The following is a 19,128-nucleotide window of genomic DNA, read 5'->3' as shown; positions in this document are numbered from 1 at the left end:
GCTTGTGCTTGTCATTTCCTCAAAGGAGCATGTGTGGAGCAGCAGTAAGGAGACCTACAACAACTTGTTTTTAAGTAGACAGAAAAATATTTTTAAAGCAATGTGTCTAAAACCTGGGTTTTTTTTATTATTAGCAATACACCCCATACTAAAGCTGATGTGTGTGTAATCCCCTTCGCAGGGTGTAACCTGAACCTGTCCGGATCAAGAGGGATGCAAGGGGCTTCTGGCAAGCTTTAAGGAGGGGCTTTTGACATGGTATCTTCTCAACAAGAGAATAATTAAAAAAGCCTTTTCAAATAGAGTTTTAAAGAAAATATTAACCATACCTGTGAAATTAAAATGGGAAAGTGATAGTGAGTAATACATAGTTATTGAACACTTTAATGCATGTAACAAAACTGCATACAAAAGACCAGTTCAATCTGTATTATTGAAAACTGGAGTACAGACCGCAGCCCCTAGTCACACACCTAAGCAATTCACATGTCCAGATCGAGATTCCCAAAAGATACAGCCTTTCGGAATAACAATTAACAGTTAGAACTGTCTGTTTCTTTTATTTCTCAGTTTCTTTATGCAGTGGCCTGCTTTTTTCTTCTTTCATTTTGTTCGGATTCAGCGTGTTTTCAGACGTCTGATCCCCACCGGTGGAAACGGGATCTAAAACCACAATGGATTCTGTCTCTTTTTCACTGCTAGAAGCTTTTCTTGTAAATTCTGTATGACTAGTTGATCTAAAGGAAAGAGAATAAATGTATGAATGTAGAGAAGAGTTCACACATTTAGGAGAAATAATATATACAGAAAATAATTTCTATATTAGTAGCACCTATGACCAGGACAGGTCTACTAAACTAGAAGATTTCCAGCTGTCACATACAGATGGTAGTTCACAAAACACAACAGTCACACTACCTCTCCTGAATCACGTGTTAAGCTGGCCATGGAAGGTATTAAAAAGGAAAACCAAACTTCTAAAGCACTGAAAAAATCCTTAAGACTATGATAGAATCAGTTCAAAGTCTTAAGAATTTATTTTCTCTCTGCTCATCTCAGAGCTGATTTAGGTTCCCTGACGTCTGACAGAGCAGTTGCATTCAGAGAAAATGCTACCACCAGTTCCTGTAGCCTATAGGCTGGAAGTCCTGCAGCCTGAAAGGAGAACATGGCTGCTTCTCCACGGCTCCATCCCAGAGCAGCTTGCGTGGGGCTTCCACTGCGCTACGCTCTACCATTCGACAGGGATTTTCCGCCGCGGCTCGCACCAACAGGCTGCTACTGGTCTCACTGGGAGCAAGCGCAAATGATTTCTGAAAATTCACCTGCCAGAGTGGCTGAAGTACAGAGGGCGTCAGACCGACATTCCGTACTGCGGAAACGGGGTTACGCCGGGATTGCTCGCGGTGCAGGGATGCTTGCCAGATAAAGAGCCCTCCGAGCAGGGGGGAGGAAGGAAAGGTCAGAGGCCCCAGGGTTATCTGTCGAGGCTGGCATCATGCTACAAGCACTAAAAGCACTGTCTGCATCCGAAAGCTTTGTACTGTGCTGAAAACGCGCAGGCAGATCCTTAGATTGGTGGGAACACACCAGCAGAGAATGAGGCAAATGCTGGGAAGGCACAATCTGAGCACGTCGCAGATCGGGGTGTTTCCTACGCCACCTTCATGCTGCCGTACGGAGGGGCACGCAGTGTGCCAGCACGGGCTTACACCTCCTTCCTGTGCTTCCCCGAGCCTGCTGGCCCCTGTGCCCCAGGGCACGTAACCAGGCAGGCTCAGAGGGCAGTCACACGTGCGTGCTGGGCCCTCTTTAGGCAGGGCCTTACAGGACGCTACGAACACCATCGAGATGTCTACGCCATACAGCTACAGCCACCAAACTGGGCAGGTGCAAAACACCTTCGTGCAGGGAGGTCCGACACGCACCGATGGGTGTGCGGCTCTGCTCTGCCAGGAAGCCTCACTGTGGAGCTGAATGCCACTGCATGTGCTGGTCCAGAGCCTTTTTTTTTTTTTTTACTTTTTCCTTTTTAAATTTTTCATGCTTACTCATAAGGAACGGCCTTCCATACTGCTAGGATAACACCTTTAAAAGGAAAAAGTAGAACCAACTGGAGGCCAGCGAAAGAAATTCAGCTTACTGGATCCATCTGCTATGAACCCCCTTTATTGTGACAGTCTTTGTCCTAGAGAAAACGACAAAGGAAAAAGAGGTCACCCCACTCGACAATTAGAGCACGGGGCGGAGAATGCACTGGCTCCCACCTGACGGAGAGAGAGCAAATGTGCAGGTTAAAACCAAAGAAATAATCACAGAAACAACAGTTGTTGCACTTTCCATTTCAGGAAGAACTTACTCGGCTTGCTACTGAATGCTGGATACAGCGAATGAAATTCCATGTTCCAGCTTTAATTGCAAGAATTGTCTCTAACATTAGAATTTCGGTATAAGTTAATTAATGCAGAAATTGGCGCTAATAGATACAGTTTCAGACTCATTTGATTATCATCAGAAGCTACTGATTTCATAAGGCAAATAATGCTTATTTTATGCAAAAGTTGCCAATCATTCTGGAAAATACAAGGTGGGGTATTCTGAATGTTACAGCAAATTAAACTTTTTAAAGCAGTGTAACCAGAAGAGGGTTATTTCAAAAAGTGCTACCTCTGAAAAGCTGATTGCCCAACACTATAAAAATGGTCAAAGCCATAAATGCCAAGTTCATTTTTATTTCACTTTGGAGGTAACTATCTTTCAAATCCCAACAGCTGGACTATTTAATACAATCTGGTGAATCAAAGTATAATTCTTCACTGGGCTCACAGCGGGGAGCCTGCATTAGTGTATGGCAGCATTCCAACAACTGATGCACGGCCAAGCGCTCTGAAGCCTGTTTCATTTGTAACAAAAATGGATAAAACGGCAATCGTATTTACCACCTTCAAAGGACAGAAAAATGAAAGTTGTCGATATAAAGTAGTTTAATGGAGAAAACCAGTGATTAAATCAGCGTTTCAAGCATAAAAATAAGAATTACTATTCAGACCTCGTTGTACCAGCATTCTCGTCTTCCAATCCTTTACACTGTGGCAGCACCAGCCTGACAGTGCTGCTGTTACAGCTGAGGTAATGTTAAAAATTATTAACCCTGTTTATCAGGTATTCATAGCTCGTTTTCCATAGTTTGTCAAGAGCAGAATGAAGGCATAATAAAGTTTCAGTGCAAGAATGAACGTAATTTTGGTGCTCCCTTTCAAAAAACAGGTTTTGCTGCTACGAATACAGCTGAGAAAAGCAATTAGTACAGATACAGTCAGCCACAGTTTTGAACAATTACAGATTTGTCCAGCCAAGGTATTTGCATTTAGCTCTCTGCAAAGCTCTTCATTAAGATTGTTAATGTTGTTATCAGTATTCCTGTTATTTGTCCAACTAGATATTTAAGCCAGAAATTGAGAACCTAGTTCTATTGTACTCATTCATACATAATTGTTCATAAGCCTGCATGTATTTTTATGACTAAACACATAAAATCTGATCAATGCATTTCAGATTAATTGCATGGGATATGCAAAGTCCCACGCAGTACTGGAGGACTGCTTGGGATACAAAAGTATCAAATGCAATATATTCCATTTATAGTTACAGAAGCTACAGAAGATGTAAAAATAAAGGCTTACACCTGATGGACCGTCGGTGAACTAGTGCTGCTGTGCCCTTTGTAAATAATTTACAGTAGGAGTACAAAAGGACAAACTAAGGATCGGATTGTCAACTGGGACTTGGATTTTCTTTGTTTCCTCTGGTTAATATTATAACCTCAGTACTATTTAACCTTGCTCGGTGCTCTACTCATGAAATCGTTGTAGTATGTTTCCATTAGAAACCAGAATTTTATGTAAATATCATGGAAAATTTTATTGGACGAAGTCCCATCCATTTTCCTAACAATATGTAAAAGCAGAAGGCTAAAGGAAACCAGTCAAGGAAAACGCTGTAGGAAAATCCATGGTTTTTACAGCATATTTAGAAAACATTGGCAAAATCTATTCCATCAAAGACTGGTTTTGCAAGTACCCAGCATAAGCATGGGAGACTCCAGGCAGATGCTCTGCCTGGAATCTGAGCTGGTATGAATGAAGTCGTTTCTGCTACAAAAGCCAACACGGAACACGGCACCAAATTAGTCCACTTTGTCTTTCAACGAGCTCCCTAATCTAGGACGCGGAAATAGCTGTCATCTCTCTTCAAGGCAAAATTGCTTTTAAAACAAAATAAAACTCCACTGGTGCTATTCTTCGCTCCCAAAAGATGAGATTTGAAGCATGAAGCTCGTTTGACAGTTGCTGACCAGTTACTTCTTCGTAACACTTAAACTCCATGCCTGCATGTCAATTATAGCTTGCTATGTGCCTAACCACCTCCCTGCCCTCACCCCATCATTCCCATTTTCCTACAAGATCCCCGTAACTGAGGACAAACATCACTCGTGCAACAAAGCTCATACTCCAAGCACTGTGTCCTTTCCAAACCACCACACTAGGAGGGTTTGCCAAATAACAGCAGCTCAGCTGCCCTGCCTCTGACCCACACCAGCCAGCCCACGGTGCCAGCCTGTGCAGGAGAGCGGGTCTCGGCTGGGCAGAGTGCACCGGGGTCTGTCTGTTGCAGGCCAGGTGGCAAGACATGAGTCCATTTTATTCTCAGTCAAAAACTCTTTTGATAATAAAAGCCACAGATGTGTTTATTAATTTCAGAATATTTAACAAGGCAGGAGAATACAATAGGCAGGACCAAAGTCTAATAGTGAACTATTGTAAAAAAACCACCAATTCCAAGTCTTGAAAGTCCTCAATGAACAAAAAATTCCATCACACTATAGTACCTGTCAAAAGGAAATTACAGGGAATACACACAGTGACACTAGTGAACTAGTCTGCTGGTTCCCTCCTCTGATAGTGCCAGTACTACCTGTAGTGCCAGGCATCCGTGAAACGCAAGAAACCTTCTCCGTTTCAGGAATGTCTCTGTTAAATCTAGCTGAGGAGGAAGGTGGTCAACATAGCAGCGAGCAGAACGGAGTTGCAGATAATCTTTAGTATGGAAATTATTCCCGTTTTTAGGTGCTTTTTCGAAAATGCTCAAAAAGATTGGCAAATTAATTTGAATGAAGAATCTTGAAGAGCTTCTACCTATACTGAGAGAGCGCACAAAAACTACAGCCTAAGCAAAATGTGTGACAGTAGCTTTTTGAAACAGTTAAAACTGAGGAGAGCTCAAACTTCCAGAACATCCCATTGTTTTCTTCATTTGTTGTTCAAACTAAATTGCCCACTTTCAAGCTGCACTGGAAAACCTTTGCAGTCTGGCTGAGGCTGAGCTGCTTCCTGCAGAGCTGGTAGATGATTCAGGGTACTAAGATTACAGCCAGGAGAAGGGAGGACAAATCCTTTAATTGTATAAAATCAGATTAAGACTAACCCTCTCTGTGGTTCACTCTGTTAGCAGAGAACTCTGCTGCCCAGAAACAAAATGTTTACAAAGTGCTGGAAAAAAAAAATAAAATCCCCCAAAACCCAGGGGCCGAGCCAGACACACCTTTCCCTTCTGTGTCGGCACACCGCAGGGAGTCACGGGACCTCTCTTTGCTCCCAAGGGAACTAAACTGTCACCTGTTCTCTTCGAAGCAATTGTGACAGAATTACACTCATGCTGGGTTAAACTTTGGGGAAGAGATTTGCAGAGGAAGTTACCTGAATACTGAGGTAAGGCCTCAACTTCTCTGTAGGACACACATTATCCATGTCTTCCTCCACACCACAGCGAGACGTCACGCATTCCAAATCATCTGCTTAATGGCTTCAGACCTTTCTTCTAACCATCTCCTGCACTGAAATAGCACCTCACCTAGTGGTTCAAAACCCAAATTTTCTTCTTAATTAATTTCTCTGAGCTATCATCACTTAGTTTGACTGCACGGAAATTTCAGAATCAACCTGTGTTTGTTGATTTCACAGCCTTTTCCACAACCCCTCTCCTGGCATCTCACACAAGCAGCCCAGCTTCAGCTGGAGGCCGGTGCTTTGGTAACACCTCACCACACGAGTAACCGTATTACGAGTCCCAATCCAACCAAAGACTGACATTCCTTACCCCGTTAGTACTCAGGCTAGATTGTCGCTGACTCGGGGTCAGTTGGGGAGGATCCAGGATTTTACTCAATGAGCTGACTTCTGTCTACATACTGCTCACAGATACATTTTCAAGACTGGGTCTTTTCCACAGTTGTGACCTTCTTTCTCCATGAGAACAGGTGTGCTCAGCTGTCACTCAAGGTGAATAAAGAATGATGAATAGGGCTGTTTGCATTTAAATGTATTACCTCCTCCTCCAGATGACACGCCTTAGTAAATGGATGGTACAGCAAAGAGAAGAAGTATCTCACCCACAACTATCCCTAAGGTTTTCTATAGGAAGCTGTACATTAAAATCTAGGCGAAGAAAAAAGAATAAACGTTGCACTGCGAGAGACACCTGGTAATTATGAGACATGCAATCCTCTACTGTGCTCTAAAAGGTTTGCCTGGCTGCTGCAAACAGTGGAAGCAGGTCACCCTTTGTCAGATTTCGAGGAATTGCAAATGATGAGACAGCTGCACCCTTTTACCTCAGGTATGAATAAGGAGAAGAGCAGCCACAATAAATCTTTTGTAGGCCGTTGTCATTTAGGGTATCTGGTCACAGCAGCACAACGTGTGTTAACGGGGTCTGCTTGAGGAAATAGTGTGGTGCAGCAGGCGCAGAGGGAAGCAGCCTGTGCTTCTGACCGATGTCCTCCTAACACACGTTTCAGGGGGTTATTCACTGAACCAGCTCTCTTGTGGCCCCCCAGCCAGGCATGAAAAGCTGAATCACATCTTCTGGTTTAGTTTCACTCATCCAATGAATCCAGGGATCCAGTTGGTGCACTGAGACCACTCCAGGATACAAACCAAAGCATAGCAAATGGGGACAATAGGGAGACTTGCTTCAGAAGTGCTCTGCTGATCCAAACTAGACTGCAGGTACAGACGCACACAGGGAAGCCCAGAAAACTGCCTAATTATAGAGCTAAGCTGTCAGACGTATTAGACAAATGAACTTCCTCTGATGTCTGCTTCAAATGAGCCCTGTTTCAAAACAGTGGTTACACACCCTGGAGTCTGAAGGCTGCTTCTGCTAACCTTTGCTGCCAACAGCACCCAGGAAAAAAGCAGTGTACTTCAACATGGTATCTAGGTTATTTCTGCTCCTCCCTGCCAGCCCAGCGGCAGAAGAGTACAAGCGCCCCAGCACCTTCTTTCTCACTGGAAAACCATCCTGAGTGATGAGCCTTTCCAGTTAAGCAGGTTTACACCAGTGACTCCATGCAAAGAAGCCGTGCAGTACTAGAGAATCTGGCGCACCACATTTGTTTTAATGCTTTAAACAGATAAATTAAAGTGAAATGTGTCTTTTTGAATGTCACAGAATAGGCAAGCTGAGAAATAAATTGAGCTTCACGTATGCTTTTATAACACATAACAACTGTGACTGTCAACACAAGATCCTTTTCACTGTCAATTCACCACGCATTCTGCGAGACCTTGGGCCTGCAATTATTTCATTTCCTTCTTGTAAAGCAATGTCCACTTAGTTTGGTGGAATAAAAGGTAGACAAAAGGTGGTAGGAGTTGCTGTATTTTCTGATTAAGGTTATCTGTTCAAAATTGTAGAAATCCGAAAACTACAAACATGGTATTTTTTCAGGAACCACCTCACCTTTCTGCAGGGTAGCAGTTCAAGAAAATGCAAATGGCATTATTCATGTCAAAATTAACTGTTGAACAAATCTTCATCTTTCTGATTAACTTAAAATAAAGATCAGCTTTCTTCTAAGGAACTTAAATGAAATAAAAGGGGAAAATACATATGATTGGAGAAGACATTCTGTTTTTAAAACTCAGTGTGAATTAAAAAAAATTGTAGGGCACAAAAGGAAACTGGGCTCTTTATCCATTTGAAAATAAATGATAAAAGTACCTGCAGGAGAGGTGCAGTAAATACCAGTTCATAAAAATAGATGCAAACTGAATTTCCAGCTCATTTGTCATGACTTACTCCTGTGAACCAAGCAATAGAGACTTGCTAGAATTGGTACTGGTGATATTTTTTAGCTGATAGAACAGGAAATCAAAGTTTTAATTAGCCACGATACAATATTCTGCCGATCTGATTTTTCTCATCTATTTCCTTTTCTTGAAGTGACAAACCGACAAACTACCTGGCAAGGGAACTGAAGCAAGTGCACGGCCTAATTTCAAAAGGAGCTTGGCACTGTTGTAAAACAAACCAATCCTCCATGGGATCTCTCTGAAACAAAGATTTCTGAAGCAGGTTAACTCTCTGATGCCTGACTGGCACCTCGGGTCTTCAATCTGTTGTGACGACAGATTCTTCTGCCCATCTGTGTAAATGCAGAACTAACTGTATCTTTGGGGTTTTTCCTGAAGAATCTCAATCTTGAGATTTCAAGGTAATTCAGAGTATTTACCAACAAACATTTAAGAGTAATAGTCAGGGCTTGTTTTGGTCAAACAGAAACTGCCTGCACACCTGCATACAGACCAATATGATTTATATGATTCTATTTTTTGAAATATTATGCTAGAACTACTTTTTTTAGAAAAAAATCAAGAGTTAACTATATAACTATCATCCCTCTTCTCTTCAGGATATGAAAAAAAAACCCTCAACCTTGCTATTTCTCAAAAACTCTTGAACTCTTTTTTTTTTTTTGGCAGAGAAGATAAATTTTTTCTGAAGAATGTTCACAGATTTACAGGAAAAGAACTTTATTACAGAGAATTCAATTTCTACCTCCACATGACTGCAAATTATTTGAGGAGTCAGTGGTCAACAGCTGCAGACTGTACGTTCATCTGTTAACCAAAATTGACGTTAAATCACTTTCACAATGCACCAGCTAAAACAGATCTGGTACTAAAATACATCTAGAAATCCATATTCTACTCACTGTGGTGCAGGCTTGGAGCCCGTAACACCCTTAAGCTGGCTAGAAACAGGGGCCTGAGTCGGGTACTTTGGAAGGGAATTCTGTCTCCAGGTCTTTCTTGTTCAACGCTGTTTGCGCGGCACTGGCTCCCGACCCCAGCACGGGCAGAGATTTGACTCTGATGTGGCCAAGGTTCCAGTGGGACCTGAAACCCAAAGAGAGTTTAATGCTTCCGTTATCCCGACTGACGGTCCAGAAACAACACACGAGCAGAGCAGAATTCAAGCTACTGCAGAAATCAGAATGGAATTTTAAAGAACAGCGTCCAGTATGTGGAGAGCTTTAATACACGGTATTTGCAGCTTCTGCTCTTCCTGCCAAGATTAACCCTTTCTTGTACCACAAGCAGGGCTTGCTGTATTGACACAGTCATGCACTCAATCCCCTTGCCCCTGGGACGGTAAGTCCTGCTGCCCACACAGCACTACCAAGTCACAAACTTGCCAGTGTTACCCCAGCCTGAAGAGCAGCCGGAGCGACCACCAGTGGAACAACAAACAACCGTTGTCATGCTACTGAGCAGTCAGCGAACTGTCAATCTGCAAAGTCCAAGCTAAAACCATACGGTGACATTAAAACCAGACACATCTGCACTGACTATGGCATGGACTTACACTTGCAGACTGTGTTTCCAACCAAGCAGAACATGAACAGTTTCTTACAAACGATGATAGCAAAGCATAGCTTAAAAATGCAGACCCTTGCTCTGCAGAAGAGGTTAATTCAAAACATCAGTCCTAAGCCCTCGTTCCTCTGGTTCCCACAACTTTCAGAGTATTTTCACAGTAGGCTCAGACCATGAAGTCCAGTAACTATGTCTGAGCTCCAGGCCGGACAGAGCAATCTGCATATACACCAGCTGCGTGCGCAGAAAATCCCGACAGAGGCATCTCTTGGAGAAATGGGGACAAAAAGCAAGAGGTGTGACAGGGAAGTGAGCCACTGTAGAAGTAAGCGGAGCTCTCTGTAATGGCTGAAATGGCAACGGTCTGAAAGAGGAAGTAAAGCTTCAAGAGTTATTTAACGCAGGAAGAGGATGAGGACTATGATGGAGTCCAGCCACTTACTGCCACTGTCCTGGTCAGTGGTCACTTTCCGACGTCGCAGAACTCGTTCCAGCTCTGTTTCACTGCTGTCTGTTTCAAGGGACTTCAAGCTTCGGGAACTAGTGGATTTGTTCAATGTTTCCTACAGCAAGAAACAGGCATGAAAATCTCTGAGGATATATTACGCCTTGCCAAACATCCCATACACACAATGTAAGAAACATTTAAACAGCAGAAAAGTTATCTGCAGCTCTAGACCAGCGTGTGAAGCTCTCTTTAGTACAACAGAGAGCATCTGGGGCTTGCTCACCACTCCTCCCCTTACCTGCATTTCCCGAAGTGGGGATTAACCATACTTATCTACCCTTAGAGGGCTAATAACCACCATCAGGCTTAATAAAGACGCTCTGGACTAATTAATAAATTCTGACGTTTGCAGGGAACTGCCAACTTCCTCCATCTTAATATTTAAAGGATCTTAAAAATCTGCTAGAGTGTTACCATGCCCATAATTAACCTCTACCAGCAAAAAGCTGAAGATCCATATTTTACTACTCCAGCACATTTTATATTTTAGCGTGGCCCTGCGTTGCTGCATCCTGGTGCGTGCACACATCTGCAGAAGTCAGTACGTATTCGCTGCAACTGCAGCATGTTATTGTATCTTACAATCGATCTGATCTGGCATCAACCCGAGCCCATGTCCACCCACTTCATGGTTTCTCTTACGCACAGGATCAGACCTCAAGTTGAAACAGTTTTTTTATACACACAAAATAAAAATACATCCTATTACTGCCTTATGCCAAGTATTTTCTATCAGCTAAGCTGGAAATCCAGCAGCACTTTCTTAAGGAAATAAAAAAGGCTTTGATCAAAGCCTGAAATCTCCCAAAACTGCCCACATTTTAACCTGCACTTCCCAACTGACAAGAGTCAGTTATTAGATCAGCACCCACTTGATTGTAAAATTTCCCAAAATATTTATAATGCAACTGAAAATTTGGGTCCTGTGTGCTATTTCATTCTCCCTCTGAGTCTTGGTTATCTTTGGGAATCCCCAGGAATCCCATTTATTCAGTCTTCCAAAACATGTTGTATAGCATCTATGCTGAGTATAAATAACACATCCTTAACGCCTTTTGTTGACAAGCACATAACTTGTGAGTAGAAATAGCAAATGACAAAAGAAATGGCATCTCAAGTTGCAAGAGCTGTACTACTTTCAGCTACTAATTCTTCACCCCTGCCCCAAAGTTAAAATAATTTTTTTGGCAACTACTCAAATTTAACTGAGCAGGTGCATTATTAATGAGTAGTACGCTCCGGATCCGTACAAACGTACACACACAAAAGCAACTTGCGCAAGGGAGTCACTCAAACTCTGCAATTTACAGAACATAAATGTGTTTTGTTGGTAACAATTATACGGAGGTCTACGTGAAATGCATAATTAGCATAGTAACAACAAATGTTTACTCCATCACATCCCACCCCCATGTTTGTTGTCTGACTGTGCATAATGACTGGTCTCAAGATTAGACGGGAATTGGATTTCATATAGTCTGTCTTACACTGCAAATATCCTGACGGGCTCGAAAGCAACGAGCTAGATACAGAAGCACAGCTACTGCAGGTTTCTTTCTGCTCCCTCTGAAGGACATAATCAAAGCCTCCCCTGATGTCAGTGATACAGCGTCAAAGAAATAAAAGAGCTATTAGGAAACGAAAGGACCTTTGGCAGGATTGTTGAGTCCAACCCTCACTGGTCCAAACAGCAAACCCCATCAAACTATTCATATACTTACGGAGTTCCATTTAAACCATAATCTCCATGTTGCATTTTATTCCTTTTCTATTTACCTCCAGATTTAATTATGTGTCCCTCTAATTAGAGCTCAGCATTAGCGTCTGGCGGCTCTCTAGATCATTTCTTCCCTTCTTAACCCTGCTTTCATGTGACTGGAGAACAGTAAGTTTAACAGTCACTGGTTCCACACTCGTGACTTTAAATCACAGCACGGGCTGTGGCTACACTCTTTGCTGCACTGTCTTGCAGCACCCAACACAATACTGAAGTTTTTTTTACAAGGCTGTTTAGGTGCTATCAGGGATGATAGAATGATTAGCCTTACCTTCTGTGGAGTGGATGTGAAGCATTTTGCTGCAATATGGGCAGAATTTCACCGTATTTCAACTTACAAAGGCAAAATTTCACCTGATGTGCCAAAGTTGCACTTCAATTTTAAAAGCTTCAGGGTCACAGAAGTCAGGGAGCAAGAACTGCAGCTCCTTCTAACTGATCGAATTTACCACTTGTGCAAAGAAACGACTACTTAAATAAGCAAACATAACACACGAGTAAAGGACAGACCAGCAGCAAACAGCACATTGCTCTGAGCAGGACCCACTGAAGCTTAATGGTTTTATTTAGTGATAAATAAGTATGTGGACAGCTATTCAGAATCAATTTTTCTACATGTAATGCAGATGGATTAGAGACCTCTTGCTCTATTTAGGCTTTGTCCATGCTAACAAGAAATTCAGTGCCTCAGGAGAAAGCAGGAGTCCAGAGCGGTTGATGAGGAGAACCCACATCTACTATACATGCAGTCCAGGGGCTTTACTTGGACTACATTTGTATAGCTGCCTCTCCCTCCCTAAGCATCCCCACTGCGAGTACTCGGAAAGTTTCCAAAGATCTATGGCAGGTGCAGACCACAACATCCCCTCTAGTGGCAGGAACACACAATCCTGAGCAGAGCTAACAGGCTAGTCTCTCCAAAATAAATTCTGTTAGCAAGACCAAAACCAGTCTTTCAGTCAGACCAAAGTCATCAGTGGAATCAGGAGATTCGCTCCAAAACCGCTCTACAGCTTCAAACCAAAACACTAATGCAGAGCTCTCAAACACTCGGCTGTGTTGCACAGAAGGCCCTGTCAGCTCAATGAGAAGGAAAAACTGAAATACCAACTACAAGTTTTCTTACCAGAATCCCTTTTAATTCTTTCATTGCGCTTTCAGAGGGCTTTGGTGTTTCTGGCTGTAAACAAACACAACACATGCATGTCAAAAAACACGTGAAATGGACCAAGACGGACTCTGTACTTGAAGACGGACATCGCACGAGGGTCTACTGCACAGGTGTGCAGTCGCATTACGTTCCTCTGCTCTCTCCTCCCACGGGCACGTGGCTAACATTCCACTTATTTTCTTATTTAGATGAAAGGAACAGTCTTGGCTTGTAATGATGTGAATCACAGCCTATATATAAAGAAAGATTATGCTTTTGTGAAGACAGCAAGCAATATTTTATAGTAGTCACATTCATGTATTAGCGCTAAGTGTTGCATAAAAGGAAGAAATACTGCTAAGTATGGTCTACTTCTTGCTCTTGCCCTTCACCCAATTCAGTTATTCCCTCTGTGCTTTAAGTCTCTCATGTTTGCTCTCAGTTCCCTTCTGTGTCAAAGAAACTGAGTTTCTATTTACTTACTCTTGGCTTTACCTCTTTTTCTGTTCTTCAGATATGTGCTGCTGTAGTTCATTTTATTCAAAATCAAACAAAGCAAGTGAGGTGAGGCAAAAGTATTCTTCTGAATGTTTTGCAGAAAGCCTGATTTATTTTCAGTGTAAATTACTGTACTTAGCTAATATTATCGCTCTGGTATTTATTCCAAACCTTGTTTTAGGTCTGCTTGACTGATTGACTGGTCTCAGATGAACTCCCTTTTTAATTCTGTCCATCATTTCTTCAACAGCTTGTCTCTTCAGATCTGTAACTTCTTCACCTGTTCCAAAAACCAAAGAGCATATCACATTCCAGATATGAACTACAGAGAAATAGTACAAAGAAAAAAACATGTTAAACAGCCTCCTGAACACCTTGTTTGCGATATATAGCCAGTTACCATAATCATAAATTCATTTTAATGATGAAACAGCATTTACATATATGTGCACAAACACATACTTAGTTATACTCCCTGCAGCAGGTCTTCCTGCCTGTATGTGTGATACATACTGTTCATGTACTATCCAAATCCATGGTTTTTCTCAGTTTTATTAAAAATTTGCAGCATAGAATCATAGAATGGTTTGGGTTGGAAGGAACCTCAAAGATCATCCAGTTCCAACCCCCCTGCCATGGGCAGGGACACCCTCCACTACACCAGGTTGCTCAAAGCCTCATCCAACCTGGCCTTGAACACTTATGATAAGCGTAAATACATAGGCTAATTTTTCTCCCCCTAAGTGGACTGTCCACAGGGTCCTCTTATAGGACCACTATCTTACCCTTGATTTTCCTCACCACAAAGAGGCACTTTACCTTCCATTGCATACATCTACATGGTAGCAGAAACCAGCAGCCTCATCTCTAGTTATCAGGAATTCTAGTTTCTGCATACAGCACTATTGGTGATCTTTGCTACCAGCTAAACTGTCACAAGCTCTTCAAGGATAAAATGCCAGTCTACACACATTGAAGATCCAGCCGTGGACTTCACAAACATCAAACTGCAGCACCTGCAGAAGTCTGGACAGAAGTAGGGCCCAGATCCTGAAAATGCAAAGCTCCTATAACTGGGAATTGCAAAAGTTCAGTGCTATAGGCTGGAGCACCAAGGACTGAAGAACACAGCTCACTTCCACTGTCTCTCTCTTCCACTCTTCACTGTGGCCTCAGCAGAAATTTCCACAGGTTCATTGATACAGGACTACTTGACAATACCCTATAGTGAGGACTGTAGTGACAGGACAATGAGTAATGGCTTTAGACTGAAAGAGGGCAGATTTAGATTAGATATAAGGAGGAAATTTTTTACAATAAGGGTGGTTAGACACTGGAACAGGTTGCCCAGAGAAGCTGTGGATGCCCCATCCCTGGAAGTGTTCAAGGCCAGGTTGGATGAGGCTTTGAGCAACCTTATCTAGTGGAAGGTGTCCCTGCCCATGGCAGGGGAATTGGAACTAGATGATCTTTGAGGTCCCTTCCAGCCCCAACCATTCTATAATTCTATGTTTCGTATTTCACATGGGTTTAAGAACCTTGCTGGAACGACACATGAACATCTCAAATCAAGCACACCTTTAAAGAACACCGCATCAAGTTAAAGGGTAAACTTCAATGCCATGAAAGGAAATGGTTGCTTTTTCAAGAGATTCAGTATCAGGACTGCGAAAATATTCAGATGAAATGAGAAGCCATGTGATGAACCTGAACAATACCTGTTAACTTATCAGTGTTCTGGATAACGTAACAAAAGACACTTAACATGCCATACCAAAGAGGGGAAAAAAAGAGTACTTAAAGCAAATACATGGAGAAAACAGGGCTGCTGCTATTCAAAGCTGCAACATTGTACCTTATGTAACAGGAATTTTAAATAGACTTTCGCTCTCTCACTTGTCAGAGTACTATTGATGATTCATAGAAATGCAGTTTCTGTATTGTAAGCGGATTTAATGTCAGGCTTTAATTTCACAAACAGGCTGTTTCAAATACAAAAGCTTAATTGGTGGTATGGGATAGAAACCACTCATTCTAAGTCCTTAACAAGGGTCAAAACAAGCCTCAAGTTGGATATAATAACTAGATCTAGAAAGAACTTTCCCCCATTTTTATTTTAAGAACAGCTCAAGTATTAAGAGAAGAAGCAGTTTATATGTGATTGAAGAAAGGTCAGAACTGTTAAAGTTTGCTAATAAATAATGAAAGAATGGGGTGTAGAGAACTTACAGTGATTCCATAGTATTTCCTGCAATCACTGTTATAACAGTCTCAACAAGAACGTGCAATCAAAACATCTAGGATGCTTCGAGGTAAGGAAACTTGATAAATGAAGGCAACATGATTGAATTTTACTGAAAGATAAGATTGACTCTTCACCAGAGATCTCGGTACAAGGTCACTTCTCTAATTGTTTTACCCAGACCAACAACCTTATTTCTCTCAGACTGGCAACCAGTTCCCAAAGATTCTCCCAGGGACCTGCCCAAGTCACTCCATTCCTCAGTTCCTCACCCCAAAAATGGAAGGGGTAGTACTTCCTTTCCCCCGCTTTCTGCTTGTTGGTCTCATCCAACAATCCAGTCATGCTTACATACCATTACAGTCTGCTAACAGCAATTTTTTTTCTTTAACAGTTATATCTTACACCTATAATTTCAGCCACGTTCCTTTCTGCAGCCCCCTTCTTTGTTTAAGTGGCAGCAACTGAGTTAAGCAATTCACTGCAAACAAACTCCTGCTGTTTCAGAAGGAAGAGAGAAGCAGCGAGGGAAACCTTGGTTATTTAACTGGCAACACTTGTCTAACTAGCTCTGACTCTTCAGGCACTCATGGTCATTTGTAAATCCGTACTTAACTCCTGTTCTCAACCTACTAAGTTTCCAGCTTCCATTAACAACAATAAATGCAATTTCAGCTGTTACTTTGCATGCAGAGCCACCATAGTGCAAGATTCTGTTTTGTTTTAGGTTTTCAGTATTATTAAAGGATTAGCATTAACAGTCAATTCTGAGTAGTAATTTCATAAGATGTGAATGGAGGGATGAAAACTGAAGCATTTAACAAACAAGCTTTGCAGAGAGGCTCTGGTGGAAGAAATCACAAACTTCCTGGTATTACCCTGTTCTCAGCTTAATGCTTGTTGGGTTTATTCTTCTGTCTCTTCCAGACAACCTGCAGAAGTGCAAATCCCTGAACATACTGGAGGTGCAGCTACACGCTGTAGTGTCTCCAGTGTAAAGGCATAGGTTGAGCTTCTCAATGCTGCTGTAGTGCAACTACTACAGGCAGTTCCAAACTGCCAGAGTGCAACCTGACAAGCTGCATAGAGTCAGTGTAACAGCATGGGGCCTAAATTAAGCTGTCCTGTTCTCCTCATCCATCTCACCCAGCACATCACCACACCCAGCTAAGAGCTTACCTTGTCAGGTCCTTCTGTGAGCCTACAAAAAACACAACCACCCTCTCTCCAAGGGGAAAAAAAAAAAAAAGAAGATATTTTTTTCTGCCACATCAGTGAATGAAATCAGCTCAGTGATATATCTGTCAAGCATGAAAGCCATAAGTAGGAAGGTAAGAACTTTTCTCAGTTACAGTAAGTGTTAGGTCTTCCCTTAAGGTTTTTGATCTGCAGCCTCAAAGACTGTTCATACTAAAATCCATGTGGAAAAAATAAACTGGATGCTGATGACAAGCTCAGTTGTGAGGGCATAGATGGCTACGAAAACTTGCTAAGGATCTCGAGGAAGCTTGCAGTGCCAAAGCTACAACACCAAAGATACCACTTCCCTTCTCAGAGCAAATACACTGTGCTGCAGTCATGTTTCTGGACTGCAAGGCAGATGAATATGCCGGAACATCGACAGCAGTTGCTAATATTGACCATTATAAGCATTTGCATCACGACCTGTACCCACAGTTCACTTCCACGGGCTTTATCTGCAGTACCTAGTGAATAATCTGCATGACTTGAGAAAGGATGAGCCATACCTGACTCCTGCTGAGGAGGTTTCTCCTTCTTGCTCACGTTGGTGTTGGAGTGAGATCTCTTGCGAATCATTGACATGAGAGACCTTTGGGGAAAATGAAACTGCAGATTGTCATTCTGTCCTGTATTACACACTGTTAGAATGAATTTGAACATGACACACAAACAGCTTGCTTATACCTGATTATACAGCTACTTACAAAAGACTCATTTAACAGTTCTTGAATGCAGATGTATGTAATGAATTACCCCCCACAATGCCTCCCATCAAAATGCACCAGAGAAATTTATTTCTTTTTAACAGACATTAGGCACAAATCAAAACACTCCAAGATTTGAATATTAAAAGACAGTGTCTCATTGTGACACATGACAAATTGAAACTGCTCTGGCATAATAAATGGAAGGAAGAGCTGTAGATACTGAAGCGAAGTATTATTCTCCAGAGGACACTTAAATATGGTGATCAGTATCTCCTCACCAACTCCAAGTTTGTAATTTCTTACAGTGTCAAATAATTATCCCTTCACTACAGTCAAAACGTGAAAGTCCAGGCAAGAAAACGATTCATCTTAAAGCCCAAGTATAAGCCGCTATGCACATCTGACGTGTCAGTGGGGCCCATCTCTCCCTACCGAACACTGTTCCTTATGGAGTGGAGTGATCTCCCTGACATAAAGGGTGAAAGCTCTGTGCTAGAAAAAAACAGCATCCAGTGCCCAGGCTGTGAAACAATCTCTACAGACATAAACTTCACCGTGCTTGAAGGAAACACTCTGATTTAGCTACTTCAGGGCTTCAAGTTAATAGTGTTACCTATCTATTCAAATAATAAAGGGCACAAACTTAAACAAACAATCAAAAAAACCCCACAACACCCTCAGACAGTTAATTGATGCTACACATTAGTGAGAGAGAAGCAAGCAAGCCAAATGAATTAATGGAGGTAAAAGAAGCAAAAGACCAAACACAATTGTTCAGAACACATTTAGTTTGAATTTCTAAAAACAAAGCAAGATGCACAAAGGGATGAATTCTCCCTACTAATCATCTCTATTCATGCATTTAGCACAGTAGTTAAGAAGACTCCTGTATGTAATTTCTATTACAGAAGGTTAGAAAGTGTCATCAAAGTCCATTTATTTTTAAAACCAGGCAGTCAACATAAAGGTTAGCTGAGTTCCTAAAACTAAGCACACTTTAGGACTCAGTTAATTAATTTGGAGTCTAATGTCTGATACATCACATATTAGTCAGCCTCTTTTACAGTCCTTTGCAAAAATCAGGCTTAATTTTTATAATTTCACCCAAAACCACTTGATGATGGGGTGGTGATTTTCTGTTGTGGGGTTTTTTTTTTTCTTTTTAACTTACAAAAGCAATTGTGGGAACTCAATATTTTCATCACCAGTATCCAGCAGGAAGGGACACACAGTAATCCAACATATCCTTTGGTTCAAAGGGGTTTTCTTAGCAGTAGATTCA

General features: G+C 41.8%; 1 protein-coding gene across 1 annotated transcript in view; it reads right to left on the bottom strand.

Moving 5' to 3' along the window:
• Nucleotides 1–533: 533 nt before the first annotated feature.
• Nucleotides 534–19,128, bottom strand: part of SHTN1 (shootin 1) — a 55,319-nt gene continuing 36,724 nt past the window's right edge. The window contains 10 exon segments of the mRNA XM_086616801.1: nt 534–568; nt 571–737; nt 9,059–9,108; nt 9,110–9,213; nt 9,216–9,242; nt 10,165–10,285; nt 13,134–13,187; nt 13,808–13,935; nt 14,578–14,580; nt 17,646–17,728. Coding sequence (XP_086472927.1) covers nt 534–568; nt 571–737; nt 9,059–9,108; nt 9,110–9,213; nt 9,216–9,242; nt 10,165–10,285; nt 13,134–13,187; nt 13,808–13,935; nt 14,578–14,580; nt 17,646–17,728 — 772 coding nt within the window.

The sequence above is a fragment of the Tauraco erythrolophus genome, chromosome 9 (genome assembly GCF_009769465.1).
Source record: "Tauraco erythrolophus isolate bTauEry1 chromosome 9, bTauEry1.pri, whole genome shotgun sequence".
Classification (NCBI taxonomy): Eukaryota; Metazoa; Chordata; class Aves; order Musophagiformes; family Musophagidae; genus Tauraco; species Tauraco erythrolophus.
This window is presented reverse-complemented; position numbering and strand designations above follow the sequence as displayed.